The sequence below is a fragment of the Ciconia boyciana genome, chromosome 1 (genome assembly GCF_034638445.1).
Source record: "Ciconia boyciana chromosome 1, ASM3463844v1, whole genome shotgun sequence".
NCBI lineage: Eukaryota > Metazoa > Chordata > Aves > Ciconiiformes > Ciconiidae > Ciconia > Ciconia boyciana.
Window position 1 is genome coordinate 148,882,550 of NC_132934.1, and position 22,755 is coordinate 148,905,304.

Genomic DNA, 22,755 nt, shown 5'->3' on the forward strand with positions numbered 1-22,755 from the left:
GCAGGAACATGTCCACCGATATGACATTCAGATGCAGCATATAAAAGCCTGGGTGTGCCGGCAGTGCTTGCACAGAGCAGCCCTCAGATGGAGGTGTGAGATAGCGGTGGTGGAAGCAGCAGAGGAAGAGAGGAGCGTAAGCTGGAAGAAGGATGATTGTGTGGCATGCTTCTGGACACGCTCTGCTCCCAGCATGTGTTGCATTCCCCAGCACGTGTTGTATTCCCCAGCACAAGAAGAACTCATCAGCACAAGGAGGGCAGGCAGTCTTTAAAGCATCCCAATGTCCCTCTTGGAAGCCCACTTGCGGCAGGAGAGCTGGACTGTGCAAAGCCTCGCTCAGCCTCGCTCGCTGCTCTGTGCTCTGGTATTCCTCACCCTAGCTTGAGCCTCCCTCGTGGATGTTCCTGGCCAAGGTGAGAACCATTTCCCTAAACAGTACAACGGGGCACATGTCTAACACTTCACACGATCAAGTAGGTCAAAATCACTCCCATTTTCCACACAGGGAACGTGAGTAGAGGCAGGAAATGAGTTGCCCCAAGGCTATGGGATGAATCAGTAGCAAAAACAAAATGAAAATTCAGAACTTCCTGTCTCTTTACTCATCTCCTTGAATACTGTTGATGATTAAGCTCTTAAAAAGTTAGTGCAGTTGATGACCTCTACATCTCTGGTCAGCGCTTAGGGCCCCAGCGTATTAAATGTGGAAAAGAATAAAACAAAGACAATTTCAAAGAACTGGGGGAAAAAAAATAGAGGGTAAGGAATTTCTTTTGTGGCCAGAACATAAATGTTGGGTTCCCATTACTCCCACAGTGCCTCTTCCAGTAAGGAAGGAAGTTTCTCTAGTTCTACCCCTACTATGGGTCCACCGAGAGCTGAAATTGGCTTAAGCCACAGCTACCACCAAGAGGCAATGCTATGGTTACACTTCCTCCCCTGCACGGTTTCTGCCCCCCCCCGAACCCCCCCCAACCTCCCCCCCCCCCGTCAACACAACCGCTCAAGCAGGCACCCGATGAACCAGCCCGGGGAACTGATCAATAGTAACTTTAAAAATTCTTCTCCTTTCCTGGGCTAGCTTTGCTATGAGCGAGTCCTGGCTCACTGCACAGCTGTACGAACGCTTATGCTGACACAAGGGACGTGGTGCCAGAGGACAGGAACAAATGGCCGGAGAAAGGGAGGCTCAGCCTCCCTCTTTCAGGGATGCTGAAACTGCTCAGGAAACTACAGCTCCTCTGTTCCCTCCGCCGCTGCGAACACAGAGAGCAGGAACGGCTGCAACTGTGTCTGAGGGTGACAGAGAGCAGCACGCTGGCCCCACAGCTTTCTCCCGCTTTGCTCCCGAACAGATGGAGCTGACTCAGATTTTTTGATGTTGTACTTAGTTTGTCATTAGAAGGCACAGTCATTTACTGCTCTGTGTGTGGGGTGACTATCCACAGGGCTGAAATTGCCTTTCCTTGCATTTCATCTGCATTATGATTTTTGATGGCCGTCTCATTTAGTCTCCTTCAGCGGTGCTGGTTTCACTCTGTGAGGAAGAGTTAAAACAGACTGCTCATCTTCTTTCCAGTGGTTTTAGGTTTGGTCTTTTAACCATTAGACTTCCCAAACTGAGCAAGTACGCTGTGCTGGTGAAGAGCATGATGAACATATGAACGGAGTGGTTTTGGCTACAGCCAGGGAGACTTCTTCCTCAAGAAAGCAACCCTTTCATCCCTCCGCTTGTGTAGGAAGGAAAAGGAAGGTGAGGCGGTGCAGTGCTTCATCCTGGGAACTAGCAGGAAGCTCTCCTGTGGCATTTACTGCTTTATGAAAACTATTTTTTTCCCTAAAGTTAGGGGCTGCACCAATTTTCAAGGATTCACAATCTTGTTGTTAGCACTTTAGCGGTCTTCTGGTATAGTACTAAAACAAACCAAAGAACAAAACTCACTATAATAAAATATAAGCTCAAAGGAGAGAAGGGACACAATGGTGGAGCCACATCGGAGCTATAATGGTGAAAATGTGTATGTGGGCTCAGAGCCTCAGCTCTAAAAAAACTCAGACTGTATTTTTCAGGGACACGAGAAAGGTATTACATACTGGGTTTGGAAAACTTGCAGCTCAGAGTTTGGGCTTGAAAATCTTGGCAGCATCCAGAAGTACACAGTAACAGTCTCTGAGGTAGTATTACCACTATGGAAAGGGATTGTGGAGTTATAATAGACACGTTTCACAGAAATGTCATTTTCATACTCAACAACAGTGAAAAAAGGGAGTATCAGGAGAGGATTGATATGGCCATGACGCTGCATGGGGAACCCATCGTGAACACCATATGGAAATCCATTCCCCTGTCTTAAAAAAGAAGGCATTAGAAGCAGAAATGGTTCAATGAAGGGCAAATATGGAATGGCTTCCACTTGTGGTATCACTAAAAAGACCAGAACTTGCTAGCTGGCAACACCTGAGGGGGAACACAACAGAAGTCTATAAAAAAATGAATGTAATGGAGAGAATGAATAGGAGCTGATTGTTATCTCTTCCAACATGAGAACCAGCAGGGGGTTCTTGCAAACTAGCAGATGTTGGTTCAAAGCCAATGAACAAAGGTGGTCTCCACGTAACAAGCAGCTACTTCACCTGTGGAACTCCCTGACAGAGGACACTGTAAGAGCCAGAAGCACGTATGAATCCACAAAGTAAATGGGCAACCTAATGGAAGGAAAAAATTACCAGAGTATGAAATGTGGTGACACCAAACGCTGCCGAAGAACTCCCTGAGCTGCAGAGAGCTGAGGGGGTGCCCCAGGGAAGTATCACTGGATGGCTGAAGCATCCCAGTGTTCTTCCCTCAGCATTCAGTGCTGGCTACATCTGGAGACCGGACGCTGGGCCAGATGGGCAATGGGTTTGACCTACCAAGGCTGCTCTTATGCATAGAAAGGCAGTTAAATAAGCCATGTAACGCAAACCAGGCTGTTGATAATAAATCTTTGTGGAAATCCACTTTTCAAAACTTACTGCATCTCTAGACCTGATCCTACTACTGTGTGCATGCACTCAGACGGACCCAGCATCGAGCCCATTTGAAATCATTTGCCGCCTTACTACTGTAGGTTCCTGGACAGAGAAAAACAGTTGCCCGGTCCAGGCCTGAGTCTCCTTTCTTTGCAACTACACTGTAAGTGAAAATGAAGTACACCATTAAACTGTTATGGTAATTTACCCTTACGCTTTCTGCTCAACAGGTTTGTTTTGTTTCAAAAGTATGTTTCTGTGATACTTATAGCTATGTATATGTAATTTTGTGGTTAAAGTAGAAGAGACAGGAAAACCTTGGTTCCCACAGGAAATGTAACTCGACCTCTTGCAAGCAGGTAACATTTTTGCCGTATCAGTGTGATAAAGAACTTCAATGAGAGACAAATCCTGCCAAGGTTTACACCTGCGTGCAACTGCCTGACGTGACTAGCTCGAGAGAGGTTAATGAGGTTTTTCTATGTGATTCAGATTCTGCTGGAGGATGCTTCTGGGGAGGAAAGAGGCCTGAGACAGTTCTGGCTGTCAGTAAATGATGTGTTAAAAGGCCCTCTCGTGAGTTGGTTGGATCTGGTTCTGGAGGCCAGGATTTGTCTCTGTGTCTGCAGAGGTCTCCGATGGGGCAGGAACGTTTTCCCTGTGGGCGGAAGAGAAAACGAGAGATTTTGCCGCTCATCTCACGGGGGATGGGAAGGGAAAATACCCCCCCGCCCCACCCCACGGGCAGGGGGTAGCTCCAACCACCCTTGCGCACCTCTTCTATCGTTATTTCCAGCAAGTGCCTCCCGATACCGGTCCTGGCCGCCTAGCACTGCCCGCCCAAAGGCGCGGCGGGGACAGCAGGGACACCCGGGCCCCCTCCGTGCCCCCGCCGCGGGGCAGCGGCAGGGTGGGCTGCCCGCAGCAGCCAGCCGGGCGCCGCGGAAGAAATCCCCCCCGCGTCCAGTCGCGTAGCACGACGGCCCGGCCCGGACACGCGTGGGCCTCCCCGCCGGCCGGGCCCGAGCGTTGTTCGCGGCGGGGCGGGGGCCGCCCTCGCTCGCCCCCGCCCCGTCGGTGCTGTTGCTGGGCGGCGGGCAGCGGCGGCGGGGCCGGCAGGGCTGCCGGGGCCGGTGCCCTGCCCGTCCTCCCTCTCTCTTTCTCTCCACGCGAGTTTACCCAGCAGTGCTTTGGTGCGGGCGCGTTTCCGCCGGTTTTTCCTGTTGGAGAAGGGAAGGGGGAGCTGTTTTCTCTCTCTCGCTCTGTCTCCCCGCTCGCAGTATATTTTGTATCCCTTTTCTCCTCCTCCTTCTCCTCCTCCTCCTCCTCCTCCTCCTCCCCGGCTATCTTTGTCTGGCTCGCAGCACCCCGCTCCAGCCCCGCGCCCGTGCCCCGCCGCCGCCGGGACGCGCAGCCCCTGCCCGCCGGTGCCCGGCGCCGTTTCATGCGAGGGCAGCGCCGCGGGGAGGGCTCGGAGGCGGCGGGGGCTCCGCCGCGGCGCTGGGCGTGAGCCCCCCATGCGAGAGCGGGGCCGCGGCTGCCGCTGCCGGCTCCCGGCGTGAGCGCCGCCCCGCCGCCGCCCGGGCCGAGCCGGGCCGTGCCGTGCCGGGCCGAGCCGGGCCGTGCCATGCCCGGGCGCGGGGCGCACCGCGAGGCTGCCAGAGGCTGCCGGCCCCGGCGCCGCTCCTGCCGCCGCCGCCGCGACATGGTCTGAGCCCGCTGCCGCCGGGGACGCGCGGGCACCCACCGAACCCACCCACCGACCCACCCACCGACCGGCCGGCCGGGGCACCGCCGCCCGCCTCGGGGGGATCCAGCCCCGCACCGCACCGCACCGCGGGGAGACAGACGGACCGCAGCACCCCCCCTCCTTCCTCCCTCCCTCCCTTCACCTCCCTCTCCCCCCTCCTCCTCCCACCATCCATCTATCTATCCATCATCCCCCCCGCCAACCCCTCCCAATGCTGAAGAGTTTCAACCCGGCGGGGCTGGAGTGAAGAAGGGAAGGGCGGAGGGGAGGAGAGGAGCGGAGAAGAGAAGAGAAGAGAGGAGAGGAGAGGAGAGGAGAGGAGAGGAGCTCCGCGCAATCCACGGCTGCTTCGGGGAGGGGGGGCGGCCTCGCTATTATTTAACAGAGAAGCAAAAATAAAAAGGAAAAAAAAAAAAAGGAAGAGACGGGAAAATGGCGAACGATTCTCCTGCAAAAAGTCTGGTGGATATCGACCTTTCCTCCCTGCGGGTGAGTGCCGGGGCGGCGGGGCGGGGGCCCCCCCCGGGGCCGGCGGGGCGGGGGCCGGCGCGCCCCTTGCCGGGGCTGCCGGGCCGGCGGGGGTGGGAGCGGGAGCGGGAGCGGCCGGGCCGGGGCCGGTGCCGGGGCGCGGGGGCCGGCGGCCGCGTGGGGGGAGCCCGCGGGGCGGGCGGGGGGAGCGCGGCCCTGGGCTGCTTTTCCTTTGTTTGCATGTATTGGCATGTGCGTGGAAAAACAGGGCGCAACAGCTGCACGCCGCCAGCAGCCGGGCTCGCTCGCTGGGCTCTGCCAGCAGCCATCGCCTGACAAAAATGTAACCCCGCTCCTCTTCTCCCTCCCCCCCCCCCGCCCCTTCTCCCCCTTTCCCCCCCCAGGACCCCGCTGGGATTTTTGAGCTGGTGGAAGTGGTTGGCAATGGCACGTACGGGCAAGTCTACAAGGTTTGTGGCAGAATTTCTTCTTTTATTACTGTCATTTTTCTAGAGGGTACCCGGTGTTTCTGCCGGGCTGAGCACACGGCTGATGGCGAGCCACCCGCTGTGGCAAGCGGAACAGTTAGGGATGATAAAAATGTTGTCCTTGTCATTGTTGCTGCCCGTGACAAGTTTGTCAGCCTCTTGGCTTCTGCTTTTCCAGAGGGACACAAATTACTCTCCCAAGTACCCATCCTGAAATGATGAAATAGTCCTTTATTGTCCTTATTCCCCCGCTGCCGCCCCCGGAGAAGTGACCAAACCCAGTGGGCACTGTCAGAGCGTGTCCGGGCTATACAGATACGTCCGTGGGCTTATTCAAAATTGCTACTGGAAGTCCTCATGGAAGTTACTGCTGCTGCTGCCGCCGTGACTTTAGACAAAGGCATTGGCCTGCATTAAAATTGTCACCCAGTTTCCGTGTTGGAAAACCTTCAAAGTGCTGAAGCTGTGGAGTGGGGGGTGAATGGTGCTGCACCCAAGCCCGCTGTGCTCTGCTGTGCAAGGGGGGGGCAGGGTGGCAATAATAAGCGATCGAAGCAGGGAAGCTTATTTTGTGAAAATCGGGATTCCCAAAATAACCTGTTTGACAAGTGTATGACTTTAAAATATAGAAATTGGAGAGTGCCCGTGTGGGTGTGAAACTAGCCTATTCCCCCCCCCTCCAGTGTGCAGGCAGTGGAACAAACAAATCTCGAGATTGCATGACTTTGCAGTGAGTGCTAGCTACCAGGATGACTAATTATTCACACAGTCTTAATACTTGGCTAAAGACAGAAGGCTCTAGCCTTATGTTTTATAGCAATGCAAGGCACATTTGTAGAGGGAAGGAGAGATAACTGAAAGTAACCGAGTATGCCTAGCTGCTTGGGGTTTTTGGTTTTTTTTTTGCTTATAAACAAGGCAGTATAATTGGTGAGTTTCCCTGATGGCAAGATACTGCTGTTTGCAGCTCCAGTAACTAAATAAAGCACTCCGGTGCCTCTTCTGCAAATGAAACACATGTCAGTTTGTTTTGAGGGCGTGAACCTCAGCTTTCCTGATGGAGAAGTAGCCTGTCTGCGCAGTGTGCGAGTTGCATTTTAAGACTAGAAGCAGAATAACCAGGCTGCTGCTGTTGGCAGAAAGCTGGAAAAAAGGATGTGGCTCAAAAGGCCAGAGGAGAGGGGGGAGATGAGTGAGAAGCTGCACTTTGACACCACCTCGACCATTTAATTTTTTTCTGACAAATGAAATGACACCATTTCATTTTTTTCTGTAATCCTTCTGCTCCCAGAGCTTGCATCACCTGAACCCTTCTTACAAAAAAAAAAAAAAAAAAGGAGGGCGTGAATGTGTGACTTGAAACTCTCCTGTTAATTATTGCAATTTGGTGCATTGTTAATGCTTTGACTTAATGAGCAAAGTCCTCGGTGGTTTAACAGTCTTGACGATAGAAATTTTAAATTTCATTTTCCTTAAGTATGCTAGAACTCTCCCGGAATAGTTAGCATTAGAAATGAAACTCAGGACATGCATTTATTGACTTGGAAGAGTGAAGGAACACCTGAGGTCTAAGGGCATCAGTGCCACTGTGATAACGGGGAGCAGCAGGCGGTTTCTGTCAGGGCACTAGTTTTAGTGTGTGTCTGGTGAGATTTCCCTGCCCTTCCTCGCTGTTTAGACAACGGGTGGCAATGTTTCCTCTTGCCTGGTAACTGAGGGCACGGTGGTTTGGGTGCCAGGAATAAAGGAAATAGGTAAATACTGCTTTGCTATAGGGCCTTTCAGCCAGTAGTGGGTTGACAGGTGTGTAAGTTTGGATTTGCACTGCTACTTCTTAGGCATTTGTCCACATTTGTGTACATAGTCTTAAAATGTGGACACCTAACAGGGTTGTATGTAAACAAAAAATACCAAAAGAAAGAACTTCCTTGCTGTGATTAAACCTCACCTTGCTTCTGAAAAGAATGCAGTTATGTAAAAAAAAAAAAATCAGTGCAATGCCAGTCCAATAGTATTTGACTTTTCTCAGCCGCTGTTGTGTTAGGACAAGCGCTCCAGGGACACCCAAAGACGAAACTGTGTGTGTATGTTTTCAAGGCTTTCGGAGGAACTGCATAACCGAGGGAAAAACGTGGTTACGCTGTGTTTGCTTGTTGCCTTCTGCTTTCCGCCTACCCAGCAACCCCTCCTTGAAATCCCTCTTCCCAAATGGTTTTACTTCCCTTTTAACTGGTCTGTCATCCCAAGGGACTGGTGGCGGGTAGGTTGTCTTCCAGGAGCCGTGCCCCGAGATCTCTGGGGCTGCGCTAGTTTGATGTACTTCCACATTTGTGTATCGGCATCAGCGATGATGTCACCCGGGTGCGGGGAGCGGGATTGGCTGGCTACCTGCCACTGCGGGGAGGACGGAGGGAGCGGGAGAGGGCATGACGTTATCTCTTTGTCTAGCTCATACACCCCGGCGATGATACCGAAGGTCGTTTGCTTTGCTGGGGAGTCTCCTCTCCAGCGGTGGGAAGGAGGCTGCGCCGACCTGTTGAAAAGCAGAAAAGAGTCCTGATTTTCTCCTCTTTGCCTTAGCTGAGCTTGCTGGAAAGAGCTCAGATCTGTCTATCTAGCGATATTTCTATAGGCAGTTCTACCGTAGCTATTTATTTAGCTATATATAGGTGTATAGGTGTATATACACGCATGAAATACAGGGGCAGCCCTTGGTTCTTTGGCACCTAAATGCAAGTGGAGTTACTCCCTTGCAGTGTGGATCCTCCTGGGATTTTGTGCCATTAAATGGGTTGGCTTATGTGGAGTGTACTGAGGGCCTGGGACCTTGGCAGTGAGGTATTAAAAAATACTAAGTTTGCAGCTGCTCTGCTTAAAGTCTGTAGAGTTTACATTATTTTCATCTTCATAACCTCGCTTACACTTCTCGTCTGTGAAGGAGCCTTGCGTTTCAAGAGGAGTTGTTACACAGCAGTGAACTGGGGGCGAAAATGAGCCTGAGGTTCCCCAGCCCTGGGTGCCTAAAAGAAACGGGGTGTTTTGGGGAAGTCTTTGCCCAGCGCAGGGGAAGGGGCAGTGGCGAGGGTGGCTCGTTCCTCCTGGGGCAAAGCAGAGCTCCTCTGCTGCTCATCTGAAATCCTGGGGAATGAAAGGCTGGCCTGGAAGTTATTTGCCTTTTTGTAGTTAGTTCAAAATCCGAGAGCGATGGCACGGAAGAAAGAAGGATGCTTTTGCAAGTTGCATCTCTTGTAAGTTAGAAAGCAAAGAGTTAAACGTTGCAAAGTAGAGCCAGCAGAGTTCCCTCCGAGCTGAGGCAGAAACGACTGGCCCCAGAACCCCCGGAATCTGTCGTTTAACCACTTTTAGAGAGAGACATTTCCCTTCAACAGGTTGGTATCAGCTGGGGAGCCGAGAGGCATGTGCGGGCTTGTCCGGAGCAGAGCCCCACCTGCCCGCAGCAGGCAGTGCTGGCAGAGGAGCACCCCGGCCCGGGGCTCAGCACCCCTCAGCCCTCTTCCGAGCCACGGCGTAGCGATGTACCACCTTTAACTGGTGAGGTGCAAGCAAGGAGTGATGTGAATGGCACAGAAGTCAGCAGAAGAATGGTGTTAGCCTGGAGTTGTGCTTTTTGTGCACGCTGCTGTTGTGTGGGATGGCAGTGCCTCTCCAGTCTCCTTTCCTCCTGAAGTCGATCCCGCTTTATCAGAGCATTTTGGTGTAACTGGAACTTGTAGCCAGCCTACCAAACGATTAGCTGCCTTAAGGACTCTTTTTCGTCTTTTGCAAACAGTGGAGAAGTGGTTTTAGCGTTGCTGCGGTTAGATTTTAGTTTTTCACATCCAGTAGTAAGCTTGATTTGAAGTTTGGCTCGCACAAAATGAAAACACTCCCCGAAGTTTGCCTTGAGATAAGATTCAAACTGGGTGTTTGCTTCCCTTTTTTTTTTTTTTTTTAAATGCAAAAATGACCTGTGAACTAAAGGCATTGGTTAACATTTTGCACATTTTAAAATATCTCTACCATCTGATCCTTCATAGAGGCATAAGGCTGATTAACCTTGCTCTTGAGACTGGACTGTGTTAACCTGCTCCATCACTTTCTCTTTGGGGTTTTTTTTGGGGGGGGTGTGTGTGTATGTGTTTTTAAAGACAGCTGACACTTTAAAATAGCTGTTGTGAGTGTGCTGTTACATCTCACAGATAGACATCGTAATTCTCTTGTAGCAGCAATGACTGGGGGGAAGGATGTTTTTGTGTGAGTTCTGAGAGTGCACCAGAAAGATGAGAATTAGGGATGATACTCCTAATTGCCCTCCACGCAGGCTGGTGTGGCTTTCTAAGAGCTGTGTAATAGTTAATTCATAGTGAAGGCTTCTTTTGTTGATTTATGTTGCAGCCTTCCAAAACTGCATGTAAATGATGTGTATTGTCTAACTGCTGGCTCATAAAAGGAAATGATGTAAGATGTGATCGTTTAAATGCTGATTTGAAAATAAATTAAAACTTGGATAAATGTTTTCCCACGCTAAGGATACTCTATTTTTGTCTTAATGGACTTTCTATCTTACAAGGTGGCTGTTGGGGGGTAGGAAGAGAAGACAGTGCTTGGTATTCTCTACTAACTCAGCTGATTTTTTTTTCCCCCCTTTCCCCTTTCTTTCTCTCGCTGCTAAAGGGACATCATTGTGGATTCAAATGATTTTGTTAAACATGAATACAATTCCAGTCTTATCGCTATAAAGACAAACTGTACTGAGGATCAGTGAGGTCACTGGCTTTCAGGAACTGGTCCAGACCAGCTCTCTTAAGTATGAACTGCTCTTCTTCCCTTCCTCCTCTGATTTTTTTGTGGATTGAGTTGCTAAGGGAGAGTTTGCTGTTGGAGAAATCGGGAAGGACCAGGCAGCGGCTGGGATACTGGCATTTCTGTGTTCCTGTGGCTAGATGTAGCCCATCCTCCCCCAAATTGGCTGAACTTTTGACCAGTTCTCCATCACCCAAATCCTTCTTAATTAAATATACAAAAGCTAGGCAGGTGGCCAGTGGGGATTACTGATATTTATTTTTATTAAAAAAAAAAAAGGAAAAAGAGAAAAGAAAGCAACCTGCCACTTGTGGGTAACCACGTGTCCCTCTCATTCTTCCTCCCCCAGTCCATCTGTCTGTTTGTCAAAACGTCTTCTTTTTGTATCTTGTATCTTAAATCAAATTGCAGGCTCCTGGGGCAGGGACTCCTTATTTCTAGAGGAATTAGAAGAGGGCCTGGCACTTTTGGGACCTGGGTGCGTGCAGGGCTTGGAGGTGATGGATGTAACAAAATACAGCCCAGTCTTACGCTGACTCCTAGGAAATGTTTCACCTTTCTGTAGGAAGATTTTTCAACTGATGTGGATAAAATTTCAGTTGAAATAGTCTCGTACTCTCTCCTTGCTTTTTGTGTGCGTGTGCTGTCTCCCCGTTGGCAGTGGTAGGGGGCATTTCCCCAGGCTTGTGAAGGTAGATGGTTTTCCCCGTGAAGGTCTCTGCACCTTGCTCCAGACATGGGGAAGGTGAGCTTTATTCATAAGGCCTGGGATAGGGATTTTTGTTAGTTTGGGGATATTAAAGAAAGAAGGGGCAAAAAATAGGAACATACACCTTCCCTTTCCTTGCTTCGTTTTTGTTCTCTCCTGGTAATGGAAATTTTGGTGACATATTGTCAACTTCCCAGCACCAGAGCCTTGGCGGTAGTGTGCAGAGGTGCTTTTTTTGGCCTCTGTGATGATGGCAGGTCTGCACCTCCCACCCTAGGGGATGATGCAGAGGAATGTCCCCAAAGGAAATCCAGCATTATGAGAGGTGTTCGCCCTTTGCATTTCTCTGCCTTCAGCGTATACATTTTTTAGTATAAATTTTTGGACTAGAATGCTAGCTGGCTTTTCTCATGTGGTCTAGCGTGTGTTTGGGTATACACATTATGTTCTAGTCATCTTCTTTTCAAGTGGTACTTTGTGTTGCAAGCATTATTTCAGCCGGGTGGGTTGCGTACCTACCTTCTCAAGATCTGTTTTCCTTGGAGGAAAGTGGTATTTTTGTTTTTCCCGTTTTACATTTCTGACTGTACACTCTGGCTCCGCCAGAAGTATTTCTCCTTGCCTTTGGATGATGTTGATATTTAAGCTCAATAGCATTGACTTGCACAATGTGAGCTTGACTGTAGTCAAAAGTTACAGTAAGATCCTTATCTGCGGCGTTGTTTTAGGTCCCAGTCCAACTCCCACTGGAGCTGGTGGAAAGAATTCGACTCGCTTGAACGAGAGGTGGATTTGGGAGGGGATCTCATAGCTTTGCACAAGAGTTTTCTTATCGAATACCTTACTTCTGTGGCATTATGGGTCCCTGATTGTTGGTCTCTGATTCTCATGTCGGCCCAGGCTCAAGAAAAGATACTGTTGTCTCTAAAATCAGGAAACTATGGGAAGGGGAAGGAAAAAACCCTCAACTGTGCGTACTTCTTGGGAACCCTGAAGTAGCTTTGAATGTAGAGGACTTGGAGATTTTGACATTGCACCTCAGTATTACTTCCAAAGTGTATTTTCTGCCTTGGATGCTGTGTGAAACACTTGCACAGAGGCACAAAATATGACACTGATTACAAGCTGCAGAGTGCTGCCAAAGGGTCAATATGCTGTTGTGAAGTTCATGATGCCTCCACCTAACCCTTGTTCCTGGTCCCCTGTCCTGTCCCAAGCAAGGCTTGACGTATCTCCTCCTGGGTGGCCCCAGGGCTCAGCAGTCCTAACTTCTGTGGTATCTATTTCAGTGTTAGAAAAAGGAGGGAGTGGCTTTCTGAAGGAGAAGCAAGTACAGACTGGAGACACGATAGTCCTGGAGACAGAGCAGTCCCTTGCTCAGCCAGGCTTTGCTGTCCTGCAACAGAGTGAAATCTGCTGTTCTGAATGTAATGAATAACTGCAATTTGATCTCAGTGGTGTTGGTTTTAATTTGCTGCTGATTGGGAAACCTGTGAGAAGCACCACTGAAGAAGGATGAAATCAGTTGAAAACCCAGAGACCGGTGAATGGAGATGCCCGCCCTTACAGAGGACTGGCACTTCTGAAGCACATAGGGATCGGGTGGACATATGGATGGAGTGGGCTTTTCTCCACTTTATTTAGAAATTGGTGCTACTAACTCCTATCTCAAGTGCCCTGTGCAACTCACTGTAGCAGGCATGAAGGGTGTTGACTTATTCTCCCTGGGGTTTTCCCATGCCCTCCTGCTGCTTGATCTTGCATCATACTGACAAGTGAAGGACCAAATCTATGGGAAGATGTGGAGTTAGGAAGAGATAGTGGGACAGCTCAGAGAGAAGCAGCCTAGTGAAGGTGAATTTACAGAGGGAGTCAGAGGGTGAAGAAGGAGAAGCTGGCTTAAATGTTGAGAATGAATTAGTGCATGATCCGTAGTTGTGGGAAACAAAAAGTAGTGTGGAGTCAGGGAAGTGCTTAATGTAAGAAAAAGTAATGGACAGCTTAATTGTCAGTGGAGATACATCAGCATATGTAATTTATATATAAAAAAAATATATTTATATATTGTGAAAGAGATTAGCTTTTACCCATGGCGGTTCACTAGCTTTTACTAGCCAGCCAGGCTTTGGGCTTATGCACACCAGGGGAAGGTATATTGACACAAGTTTTTGTGCTGATTTCAGCATGACCTGGACTGACGAGACCTCCCTCAGCCCACCTAGCTGTGTTGTGGCTGTGTGCCAGAATAAGTGATGTCTTCTGGGGGAGATTGTTTAACACTCCTGGCAAAATGCTTCTTTCCCACTGAAGCTGCACCTCCCTGGGTTGCTCTGCCACTGAGCTGTCATTATCATTATACAAACAGGACACTGCAAGTGCCAGCAGGTCCTGATCAGCCTGTCTAGTAATAAAACAGCTAATGTGGTAAAACTCCTAACGTGGATGCAGTTATACTGGTATTGTAGTGCTTATCTGGTATGTCTCCGTCACCTCCCTTTGGAGCTGTCCCATTGTGTGTTGATAAGAGCTGCTCTCCGTGCAGGGATCACAGTGACTCATGGATTTGTACCTGCGGCTGAAGGAGCCGCACGGGCTGTAGGCACATGCTTCCTGGAGCAGGGTAGCCCTGCCCCTGGAGAAGGTCTGCTGTGGGCTGGGATCAGCAGCGCGGCCGCTGGGGCCGTTGGTGGTGTGCCGTGGCCACTCGTCTGCTTCCTCCCCTGCCCCTGTGTGCCTCGAGTGCCCCATTAACGCCCTGGCTCTGGGCTGCTGGCGAGGTCTGCTTACTTCATCCTCTTCCCACCACCCTGACTGGGGAAGTCCTAGAAGATCCCTCTGGGCACCTTGCATTCGCAGCTTTGGAGGCACGGGTGTTGCCCCGCTCCTTACCTGCCTCCGAAGGCTTTCCTTCTTCTGCTGCTGGCTGTGGAGGAGGCCTTTCTGCATGGAAATGCTGGTCCTCATGTCCATCCATAACACCCATCTGCCTGGTCTTTGGCTCCTCACTCTGTGTTGTATTATCCCCCAAAGTGGCTTTTCTTTTCGGTACGTCTATGGAGTTCTCCTTAGCTTCACTGGATGTGGGGCTCTGAAAATCGGACTGGTTTTAGGTTGGAATGTTTGGGTTACCATCTTTTTATGTTGTACCAGTCCATGGTCTGGACTTGTTGGCTCTGGTTCCTGCACCAGGCAGCTTCACCAGAGGACAGAGGTGAAATGGGAGGATGTTACTTTGGGAGGTAGAAGAATGCAGCAGCTTGGAATACTCAGTTGCACCAAATCTGAGTTTTACTAACTACCTGAAGACTGCCAAGACAACAGTTTACTCCTGCTGGTTTACGTCAAAGCTGATGCACTTTGGGATTTTTGCATTTGGAACTGTTAAAAATTACTTGAAGTCTTAAAAATGCAACAGTCAATTGCAGTTAAGCTCTGGTAGTTTCAATTGCTTCTTCCCAGGATTTTGTGAGTAGCTGTAGGGGATGACAATGGGCAAGAGTTCATGGTTCTAATTTAAACAGTAAGCTCAAACCAAAATAAACTTGTCTCAAAACCTGCCCCCTGCACTTGGAGCTATCTAATGGTATTGAGTTGTTTTGTTTTCAAACCCAGGAAAGAAAAGCTTAAGGTCAATAGGCCTTAATGTGTTACAGTAAATTGTACTGTGCCGTACTTGGTTTTATGTATCTTAAAACCAGAGACCCCCCCCAACATCATTACAATTCATTATTTTTCTTCATTTTTGTGCTTCACAAGGAAAATTCTGTAGAATATCTAAAAGGAAGCACAACTGTGCCATCTTACAAGGCTGTCGTCAAGAGGCAATACTTGTAGCTGAGTTATAAACCCTTGCAGGGAGGGGTATGAAATGCTGACAGACCCTTAGTTGTGCCATTAGCATGTGCTACTGCAATAATCACAATAATTCTTGGGGGAACTGGTGCAGCAGTGTTTGCATATAATGATGAGGTATTTGCTGACTGGAAGCTCTGAGTTTCTTTTGTGCTTCTCCAAAAAACTGGTAGTGCTGTGTATCTCCAGTTATTTTGTGGTGCCCTGATAGGTGAAAAATGCATTTTGTAGTGAGAACTGCAGATATGCACGTCTGGTCAGTAACTTACAGTTTGTTTCTGTGCAATGGGCTTGGATGGTACTTCTGAAAGGTGCTTAAGTAGGTGGGTTGCCTATTGTCCTTTCACTGTCTAAATCTGAGCTGTGGCACAGATCTGAGCTAGGACTCACAGTGGAGAGAAATAGGACAGGGGAATGGCCTCTGGAGATAACTACCCTAGGATGAGATAAATTGCTCTTTACCTGAGTCTTTGTCTGTTAATTATAACGGGAACTTAGGATGAACGTCTTAGCTGTGTGTCTTCTAGATGTCTAAGGTCGGACAGGTTGACCCCACTCTGTACTGTGCATGTAGTAGCACCTACAGTCCATCTTTGTGGGATATAGAGTAGGAATGAAGATGCCTTTGTAAGTGGATGTGTGAAAGTGAATGACATGTAAAACCCCTCTTGCCCATCACTGGGAGGGAAGCATGCCTTTTCCCAAAAGACTCACAAATAAGTACCTGTTTTTGCATGCATTTACCAAGAGGTGAATGTGCTTGCCCTCAGCTGGTATCTGCACTCTTATATGAAGGCTGGGTACTCACAGACAGGTTTATTTCTGCAGAACTTCTGAGGGATCTGGTTGAGAAGAACTATCAGTGTGAAAAGCAGTCAATGCCTTGTGTCTCCTTGCTGTGCCCTCAGGAAAGAGGGTCTTTCCTGTTCAGATAAATTATACTTCTACAGAGAATGCATTTATTCTAGGTTAGTGTTTTTCAGGAGAGAATTACAGAAATACTTCAGCTCTTTTGATGATGTTGATAAGGGTTTTAATTAAGTGCCTGACATTCAAGCTATTTTTTCAAAGGTGTGCTTCTCTGTGAGGTATCCTTTCCCATCAAACCTGTTTGGGTTTTTGTTATTTTTTTTCTTCTCCAGCCATGTCATTGTATTGCTTCTCCATAGCTGTAAGCTCAGCTAGTAGAATTCAATCTGGTTATGAATCTTATTTTTAAATCTCAATCTGTTGTAAATCCGAGTATCTTTTCTCTAATTAACACTTGGGGTTTTTTTGAGGCAATATACTGCATGTTCCTTCGGCAGCTACAGCGGACATTCCTGAAGTACTTGAAGTTTCATATTCCGCACCATTTGTTAAACTGAACTAGCAATTGCATGGTAATCTCCTGTATAAACACAGAAGGAAGCGGAGCTCTCGTGTGCTGCTTCTCTGATACCCAAGTTATCCACTGTGCTTTACTTCGGAGTGAGGATGTGGGAGGGAGGTACAGCAGGGAACTGATGTAATTTATTCCCAGCTACCTGGTAAATATGTGACAGAGGCACAACCCAAATCTCTGGACGCAAAGTTCTGTGCTTTAATCAAGAGAGATCCCTTCTTTCCTTTAGTCATAGGTGGGTTCAACTTTCACGCTTACCCAAGCCAAAGTGGGGGAAGACTCTGCATGTTGACCCTCTGGTCTCTTAAGAGCTGCCCAGAGGAAGGGGCTAAATGTTCTTGGGCAACTGGGCAAGAGGCTGTCGTAGGGCGAGCCTCGTGCTATCCCTGCTTGTTTGACTTGTGTTTGCGGTGGAATTGTTATGTGCTGTCTTGCAGTTGGTGAGGTTTCTGTGTTTAAATGAGTTTTGCAGAAAGCCCTGAACTGAATTGCTCACATTTAACTGTATTGCTCTCTGTAACGGAGGTGGGGCAGGTATTAGGATATTTTACCATGACTAAACAGCAGTGTTAATACCTTTAAAATTGGTATATTGACGTTTATGAGCAGATATCGCATTACAGCGATAGCTTCAGGGGCCTTCTGCTGCGTATGAGAGCTCTTGGTTGATTTAGAAAGCAAATAAATACAATTTTGAAGCCACCCTAACGCAATCAAGCATGTTCAACTGAAAATGCAAGGTGATGCTACATCCTTAGCCTATCCTGCAGTCCGCTGTTACTTTGGCAGATTAAGTTAATGATGTACTGTCGCAGGAGAAGGAACAAAAGGCGCAGCGTTGAGAACTACGGGGAACCCTCCGTTGTAAAGGACCTCCCCGATTTCATGGCAGGTGCTTTGTACACCAGCGCCGTACCTCGCGCCCGTTGCGCTTGTCCAGGGGCGCATTCGGAGGAGTCCCTGCACCGCAGGGGTTGGGGCTTTGGCAGAGCTGGGGTGCCTCCAGGCTCCCTTAAATTGTTGCCTTCGCCTGTGTTTCTGGTGTGGTCTTGCGGGGGAAGAAAGAATGTCAGCCTATTAATAGTGACAGCACAAGCTTTCTCCTCTTCATCTGTTAAAAATCGCTGGAATGCTTTGAATAACAAATTACTGAAAAAATCTTTTTTTTTTTTTTTTTTTAATCTGAGTGTTGGGAAGGGTGCGCTTTGCTCCTTCCTTTCCCCCATGTGAAACGCAATGAAATTCTCTGATCTGACTTGTCCTTGGGGGCTATGGAGAACGCTTTATGCAGCTCCCCCTGTGCGTTTTAGGTCTCGCCAAGAGTTAAATTCTGGAGCGCTGACAAGTGAATATGGAGAAAATGTTTCAAGTCATGTGAAAGAAATGTTACTTGCTAAATAGCTTGAGTGTTAAAAGAAGGGATGGGAAAAGCTTTTCTTAGCCTTTGTGGAAGTCTTATATGGCAAGAAATGAAAATCTTTAATATTGACCTAATTTTATTTGTATTTAAGATCAAAGAGCTCTGGTGAATGAGTTGCTTGACTTATATGTCACTGGCTTTATGGTTTTCTGAATGGGTTGAGGCAGTAAATCAGTCCTGAGTAATGCTACCTTTCCTTAGGTTTCCTCTGAGGTAATGGAAGAGTGCTCTGGTTTCCTCTTCAGGAATAAAAATATATTAGTTATTGAGCAGACTTCTTTCCGGCTAAGTTGCTGAGTTTGGAGGTGCCTCTTCACGAACCGAGTGCTGTGGCAGCACTTGCGTTGGGTTTTGGGAAAAGAAAGAGGGAAACAGGCAGTGAAACCGCTGTCATTGACACCGGCACTTTGGTCGCAGGTCAAGTCCTCGCTGCGATCGGGGTTTGACTTTGGCACGTCCTCTTCTGCTGCTGCTCTGCACGTCTTAGCTTTTTGATAGCAAAGCGTGTAGTCAGCATGTGCTGCTGTTCTAAGGAAATATGTTTTGTATACATACGGAGTGGTTGCACTGGGCTGTATGGGAAAGGGGAAGGTTTTATTTTGTGCTCCCCAGCAGTAGGATTTCCTATTGCAGAAAGGAGAAGGGAAGGTTAAGCAGACAGCTGAAACACCTTGGGTGGTATCTGGTTACTTTATTCCAGAGAGAGAGATCCTGCTTGCTTACACGGTACAGAGCTGTGCTGAAAGCACCAGGTCTTGGAGATACCTCGACTTGCTGGAGAATCTACTGACCCACTAGCACCATAATGTAGGTCTTAATCTTTCTCTGTAACTCAGGTAGGAGAAGGGGAAATGGGAAAAGGGAATGTGAACAGCATTTCAAATCTGTAAAGTTGGCATCAACTTAGTTTGTAGATCCTTGTGAGTTTGGAAACAAAGCCAGTAAGTAGCCTTGGGTATTAAAGTGTCACGTTACTGTTAATATCCGTTCACCCTGCAGGATCAATATGCTTAGGAGAAGAGGAGATTAAATTCTTTTTGTGGGTGCCATTGTCTGAACTGTTGGCTGATGTGAAATGGCAGATGTACATGAAAACCCACGGCAGAGGGTGTGGGTGGTACAGTGCCTCCGAGGTGGTAGTTTGGTCTGCTGAGCTTGGACTGCTCCTGAGTCTGTGTCTGGTGGTGGATGGTGCTGGCTCGGCAGAGCCTCTTCTCACCTCCTCTGCTCCGAGCTGGTGCTCGTGAGCGTGAGAGGTGCCCCATAAACAGGGAATCTCGTAAAGCCCCTTGCGTTGCTGAACTTTGCCAAAACCTGGCTTTTTGTCAAGGTTAGCTGAAAAGTTGGGAGTGCTTTTTCCTTCCAAGAACTCTTGGTTTAAAGCTCCATTAATTGTATGTCAGTTACCATATGTGTTATGATAATAACTAAGAGTGGAAAGGACTAGATTTATTTCAGTAAACATTTCACCTAGTAAAAATTTAATAGCTTGTCCGCCTTCAAAGGCCATTCCTTTTTTTCCTGTGCAGATTGTGCACCCAGCAGCAGTACAGAGTCTTTCCCCGAGAGCCGTGCTTATAACCTGATCTTGAGATGCTGCTCCTCCCGAGCGACGGACGGGGCTGTTCCAAGGATGCTCAGTCCTGAGTTTCTTTGCAAGGCGCAGATTGGGTTCGCCTCTGCTGCGCTGAATTCTGTGGGTTTCTTTTAATAGTGACTACGGACAGCTTTGCCAGATGATAAAAACAACACGCTGAAATGACTAGGGACTTGCGTCTGAATCACAACCGTCAGCAAAACCACCTAGTTTCGGGAACCATTCTGCGTGATGGCAGAAAAAGTCTTGTGAGTGCCCGAGCCAAACTTCTCTTCAACAAATACGTTATTTCATTATTTGAATGTTTTGAGGGAAATGTTTTGAACGTCTTTGCTGTCTTAGGCTGGCAGGAATAATATCCTTAACAGATTATGCAGACTGCCTGTATATTTATAATTTAAGAGGCAGAAATGTCATTTGGGAGAAAAGGAAGTGTGGTGGAATAAGAGCATGGCAGAGGTAATCGTTCATACTGCAGTGTTCAGGTGTATACTGGTTTAATTTAGATTATTTTCCTAAAGCTAGAAGTACTTTGGCTGTCCAGGATCAGGCCCCATCTGCTGAAGTCAGTGCAAGTAAACTGGGTATCAGCCTGGCTCTGCAGCTTGGGGTCAGAGCCATGGGGAAAGGCTTGCACATTTTTGGTTCGAGACAATGTTCCCTCATCAGACTTGAGAGAAAAAAGTATTCTTTCTAGAAATACCCTTTCTAGAATAAATATTCTACTTTCTAGAATATTTTTTTGAATATTCTAGAAATACCACTTTTGCCTGCGTCTTAAACAACTTTGACTTATTCTTTAATCTTTCCTCGTAGAATGAATGTTCTATTTTTACCCTTTTTTAGTGGTGGCAGGTTTCTCTCTCGCTGTGGTTTGTTTTGTCCTTCTCGCTCTCTTCCCTCATACTCATCTGATGTGGGTGAATTCCTCTTGCCGCTCTCCCTTCCTCTAAACTCTACGCTCATCATCCTTTGCATTTCTTCCTCTAGGCTTGTCTGTGGCTTTTTTCTTTTTTTGGTATAAAAGTAACTAACAAATAGAAGGGATATTGTTAAATCCGCGTGACCTCTGGTATTGGCTGTAGTTCTGCCAAGATGAGTGAGGTTTGTTTGTTTTTTCATTAATGTGTTTCTCCACATGCCTTCTGTACCTTCTTTAGATCTTTTTTTGTGGTCTCTTTTTACCCTGGCTTTCCGAAGAAATGAGGCTCCATCCGTTTTACCCTGTCCTCAACACTTTTTCAACCTCAGGGCTGACTTCAGCTGTGTTTTGATTTGGGGTATGGGTCTAAAATCCTTACAAGTTTCATGAAAATTAGATGACTGGGTGGATGGGAGTGAGAGAGCCTGTTTGCTCTTCTCCTACTCCCTGCTTCCCCGTGGAGAAAGTCTGTTGAAGTCCCTCTTTATTGAGTATTGGGAAGATCTGTGCCCAAGACGAAGGCTTCAGGCTTAGCTCTGCTTGCAGTGCTGTTTGCCTGCGAGGTGGAGGCAGAGGGGTCACAGTTATTACCTGTCAGCTGAGCAAAAAAGAGGAGGAGGATGGTCTCTGGTCTGTCTTTTGCACCGCTGGGGTAGGATGGCAGGTGGCTATCACGAAATTTATTTAACTTCTTTCCCCTTGTCTTTCGGACAAAACTGTGGTGCCATCTCCTGAAGTCGGGGGGTTCCCTGCCAGCGGTTCCCCCGGCAGTTGGAGGAGCTCTGTGGGGATGCTCTCACCCAGGGCTCCTCTCTCTGCTGGCATTGAAGGCGTGAGGTTTGTATATGCTAACTAAAGTGCATTGAGAGGCTTTGTCTAGACAAGACATGCTGCCCTTGACACATGCTAAGTCCATATAGTTAAAGCCTCGGGTACTTAGCGTGTGCTAACCTCGGGCGGTAAATCCAGGGCCAGACAAGCCCCCTGAGGAGGTGGTGGACAAGGGGGGGATTTCTTTGCATTAGTCTTTGCTGCAACCTCAGCCGGTGCCTGCATGCAAAAGTGCTAATAAACAGCCGTAAACCATGGATGCTTTTTCTCTTGTCAGCTCCTATCTGAATAGGGGCTTTTTCGTGACACATGCTTGTTTGCTCCTGTTTCTCTTTTAAGGAAAGCAGTTAAACTAGGCAATAACCACCAGTAATTCAGTGCTCCGTTAAGCATGTAATAAACCAAGCCCCAGATCCCTCAGTCTCGAGCCATTAGAGACTGCCGCCCTTTGTTTCTCTCTTTTGGGGGAGGAGGGGAGAAATGGGGCACAACTGGCTTGTCCGATGCGGGCAGGACCAAGGGGTGGCCCGACAGGGGAGAGGCACAATGGTGTGGGGCTCCCAGGACGGGCATCGCCATCCTTCCCAAAATGCGCAGGATCAAAACCTGGCTGTCGTTCTGTGCCCGTGATGGCAAAGTCTCCTGGTGTCTGCTGCAAATTTGTTTAAAAAGGGGATTGCAGCTCCTCGTGGTTGGTGTCGGACGAAGCGCTGGGTCTCAGCTCATCCTCCTGAGCAAAGCGGGCACCTCTCATTGAATACAAGGCTTGCTATTGCTTTCTGACTTTTTTTTCATCCAGGTGTGGCCCAGCTGTGGGATAGGCAGTAGCTGATTCAATTCTGCACTGTTTGCATCCATTGCCGGAATACAGCCTTCTACTGAGTTACCAAGTAGACTTTGTTGGGATTTTTTTTGTTGTTGTTTGGGACTGAGTTTTCTTACAAAGCTACTTGGTGCAAGTGTTGGTGCAGAGTGGAAACAAAGCAAAGTCTTTAAGCAATTTGTGGATAAACGCTTAGGACAGGTGTCTTAGAGTTCTGGGAAACTCTTCATGTAAAAACAAAATTGAAGTGCCTTCATATCTCTGAATTGCCCCTTTAAGCCTCAAACCCAGCCTCTGCAAATCAGTTTGCTCTTTTACAAAGAGAATGGCTTCATGCTATTTCTCTGCATGATTTTGCAAAATGCATTTCCGGAGGGGAGCTTTCTTACACAAATGCAGAACAAATCTTAGCAAAACATTTCACTTTCTTCTGTCTTCAGACTTATGAAAATGAACTCCGTCATGACTTTTCAAAGTGTGGGTTTAAGCAAAAGCTCTCAAGGCATTTCAATGCTGATTCTGATGCAGCTGTTAGTTTAAGGAATCTCTTTTTAAACTGGAGGTGGCTGTTAATTATATTCAGGCGAGAAAAATGCAGTATGGAGCTGGATAAACTGTAGTTTAGCTGATACTTATTTTGAGGTTGGGTGTGGCAGGTAAAAAAGACATTCTGTCAGAAAGATAAAAGGAGAA

General features: G+C 48.1%; 1 protein-coding gene and 1 long non-coding RNA gene across 11 annotated transcripts in view; one reads left to right on the forward strand and one right to left on the reverse strand.

The window, feature by feature from the left end:
* Nucleotides 1-995: 995 nt before the first annotated feature.
* LOC140646188 (uncharacterized) lies at nt 996-4,299 on the reverse strand. The gene is made up of 3 exons (XR_012040356.1): nt 3,791-4,299; nt 2,098-3,673; nt 996-1,917 (listed from the first exon to the last, which is right to left on the reverse strand). It is a non-coding gene; the product is annotated as an uncharacterized lncRNA (long non-coding RNA).
* The window catches only part of MAP4K4 (mitogen-activated protein kinase kinase kinase kinase 4), a 166,403-nt gene continuing 147,878 nt past the window's right edge, over nt 4,231-22,755 (forward strand). For 6 of the 10 annotated variants that reach the window (XM_072849714.1, XM_072849721.1, XM_072849716.1 and 3 more), the window contains exons 1-2: nt 4,232-5,254; nt 5,638-5,703. In XM_072849714.1, coding sequence (XP_072705815.1) covers nt 5,198-5,254; nt 5,638-5,703 — 123 coding nt within the window. In that variant the 5' untranslated portion in view covers nt 4,232-5,197. Of the gene's footprint in view, nt 5,255-5,637; nt 5,704-22,755 lie in introns of all 10 variants that reach the window. The other 4 variants (XM_072849719.1, XM_072849723.1, XM_072849724.1 and 1 more) reach the window with 2 other exon arrangements.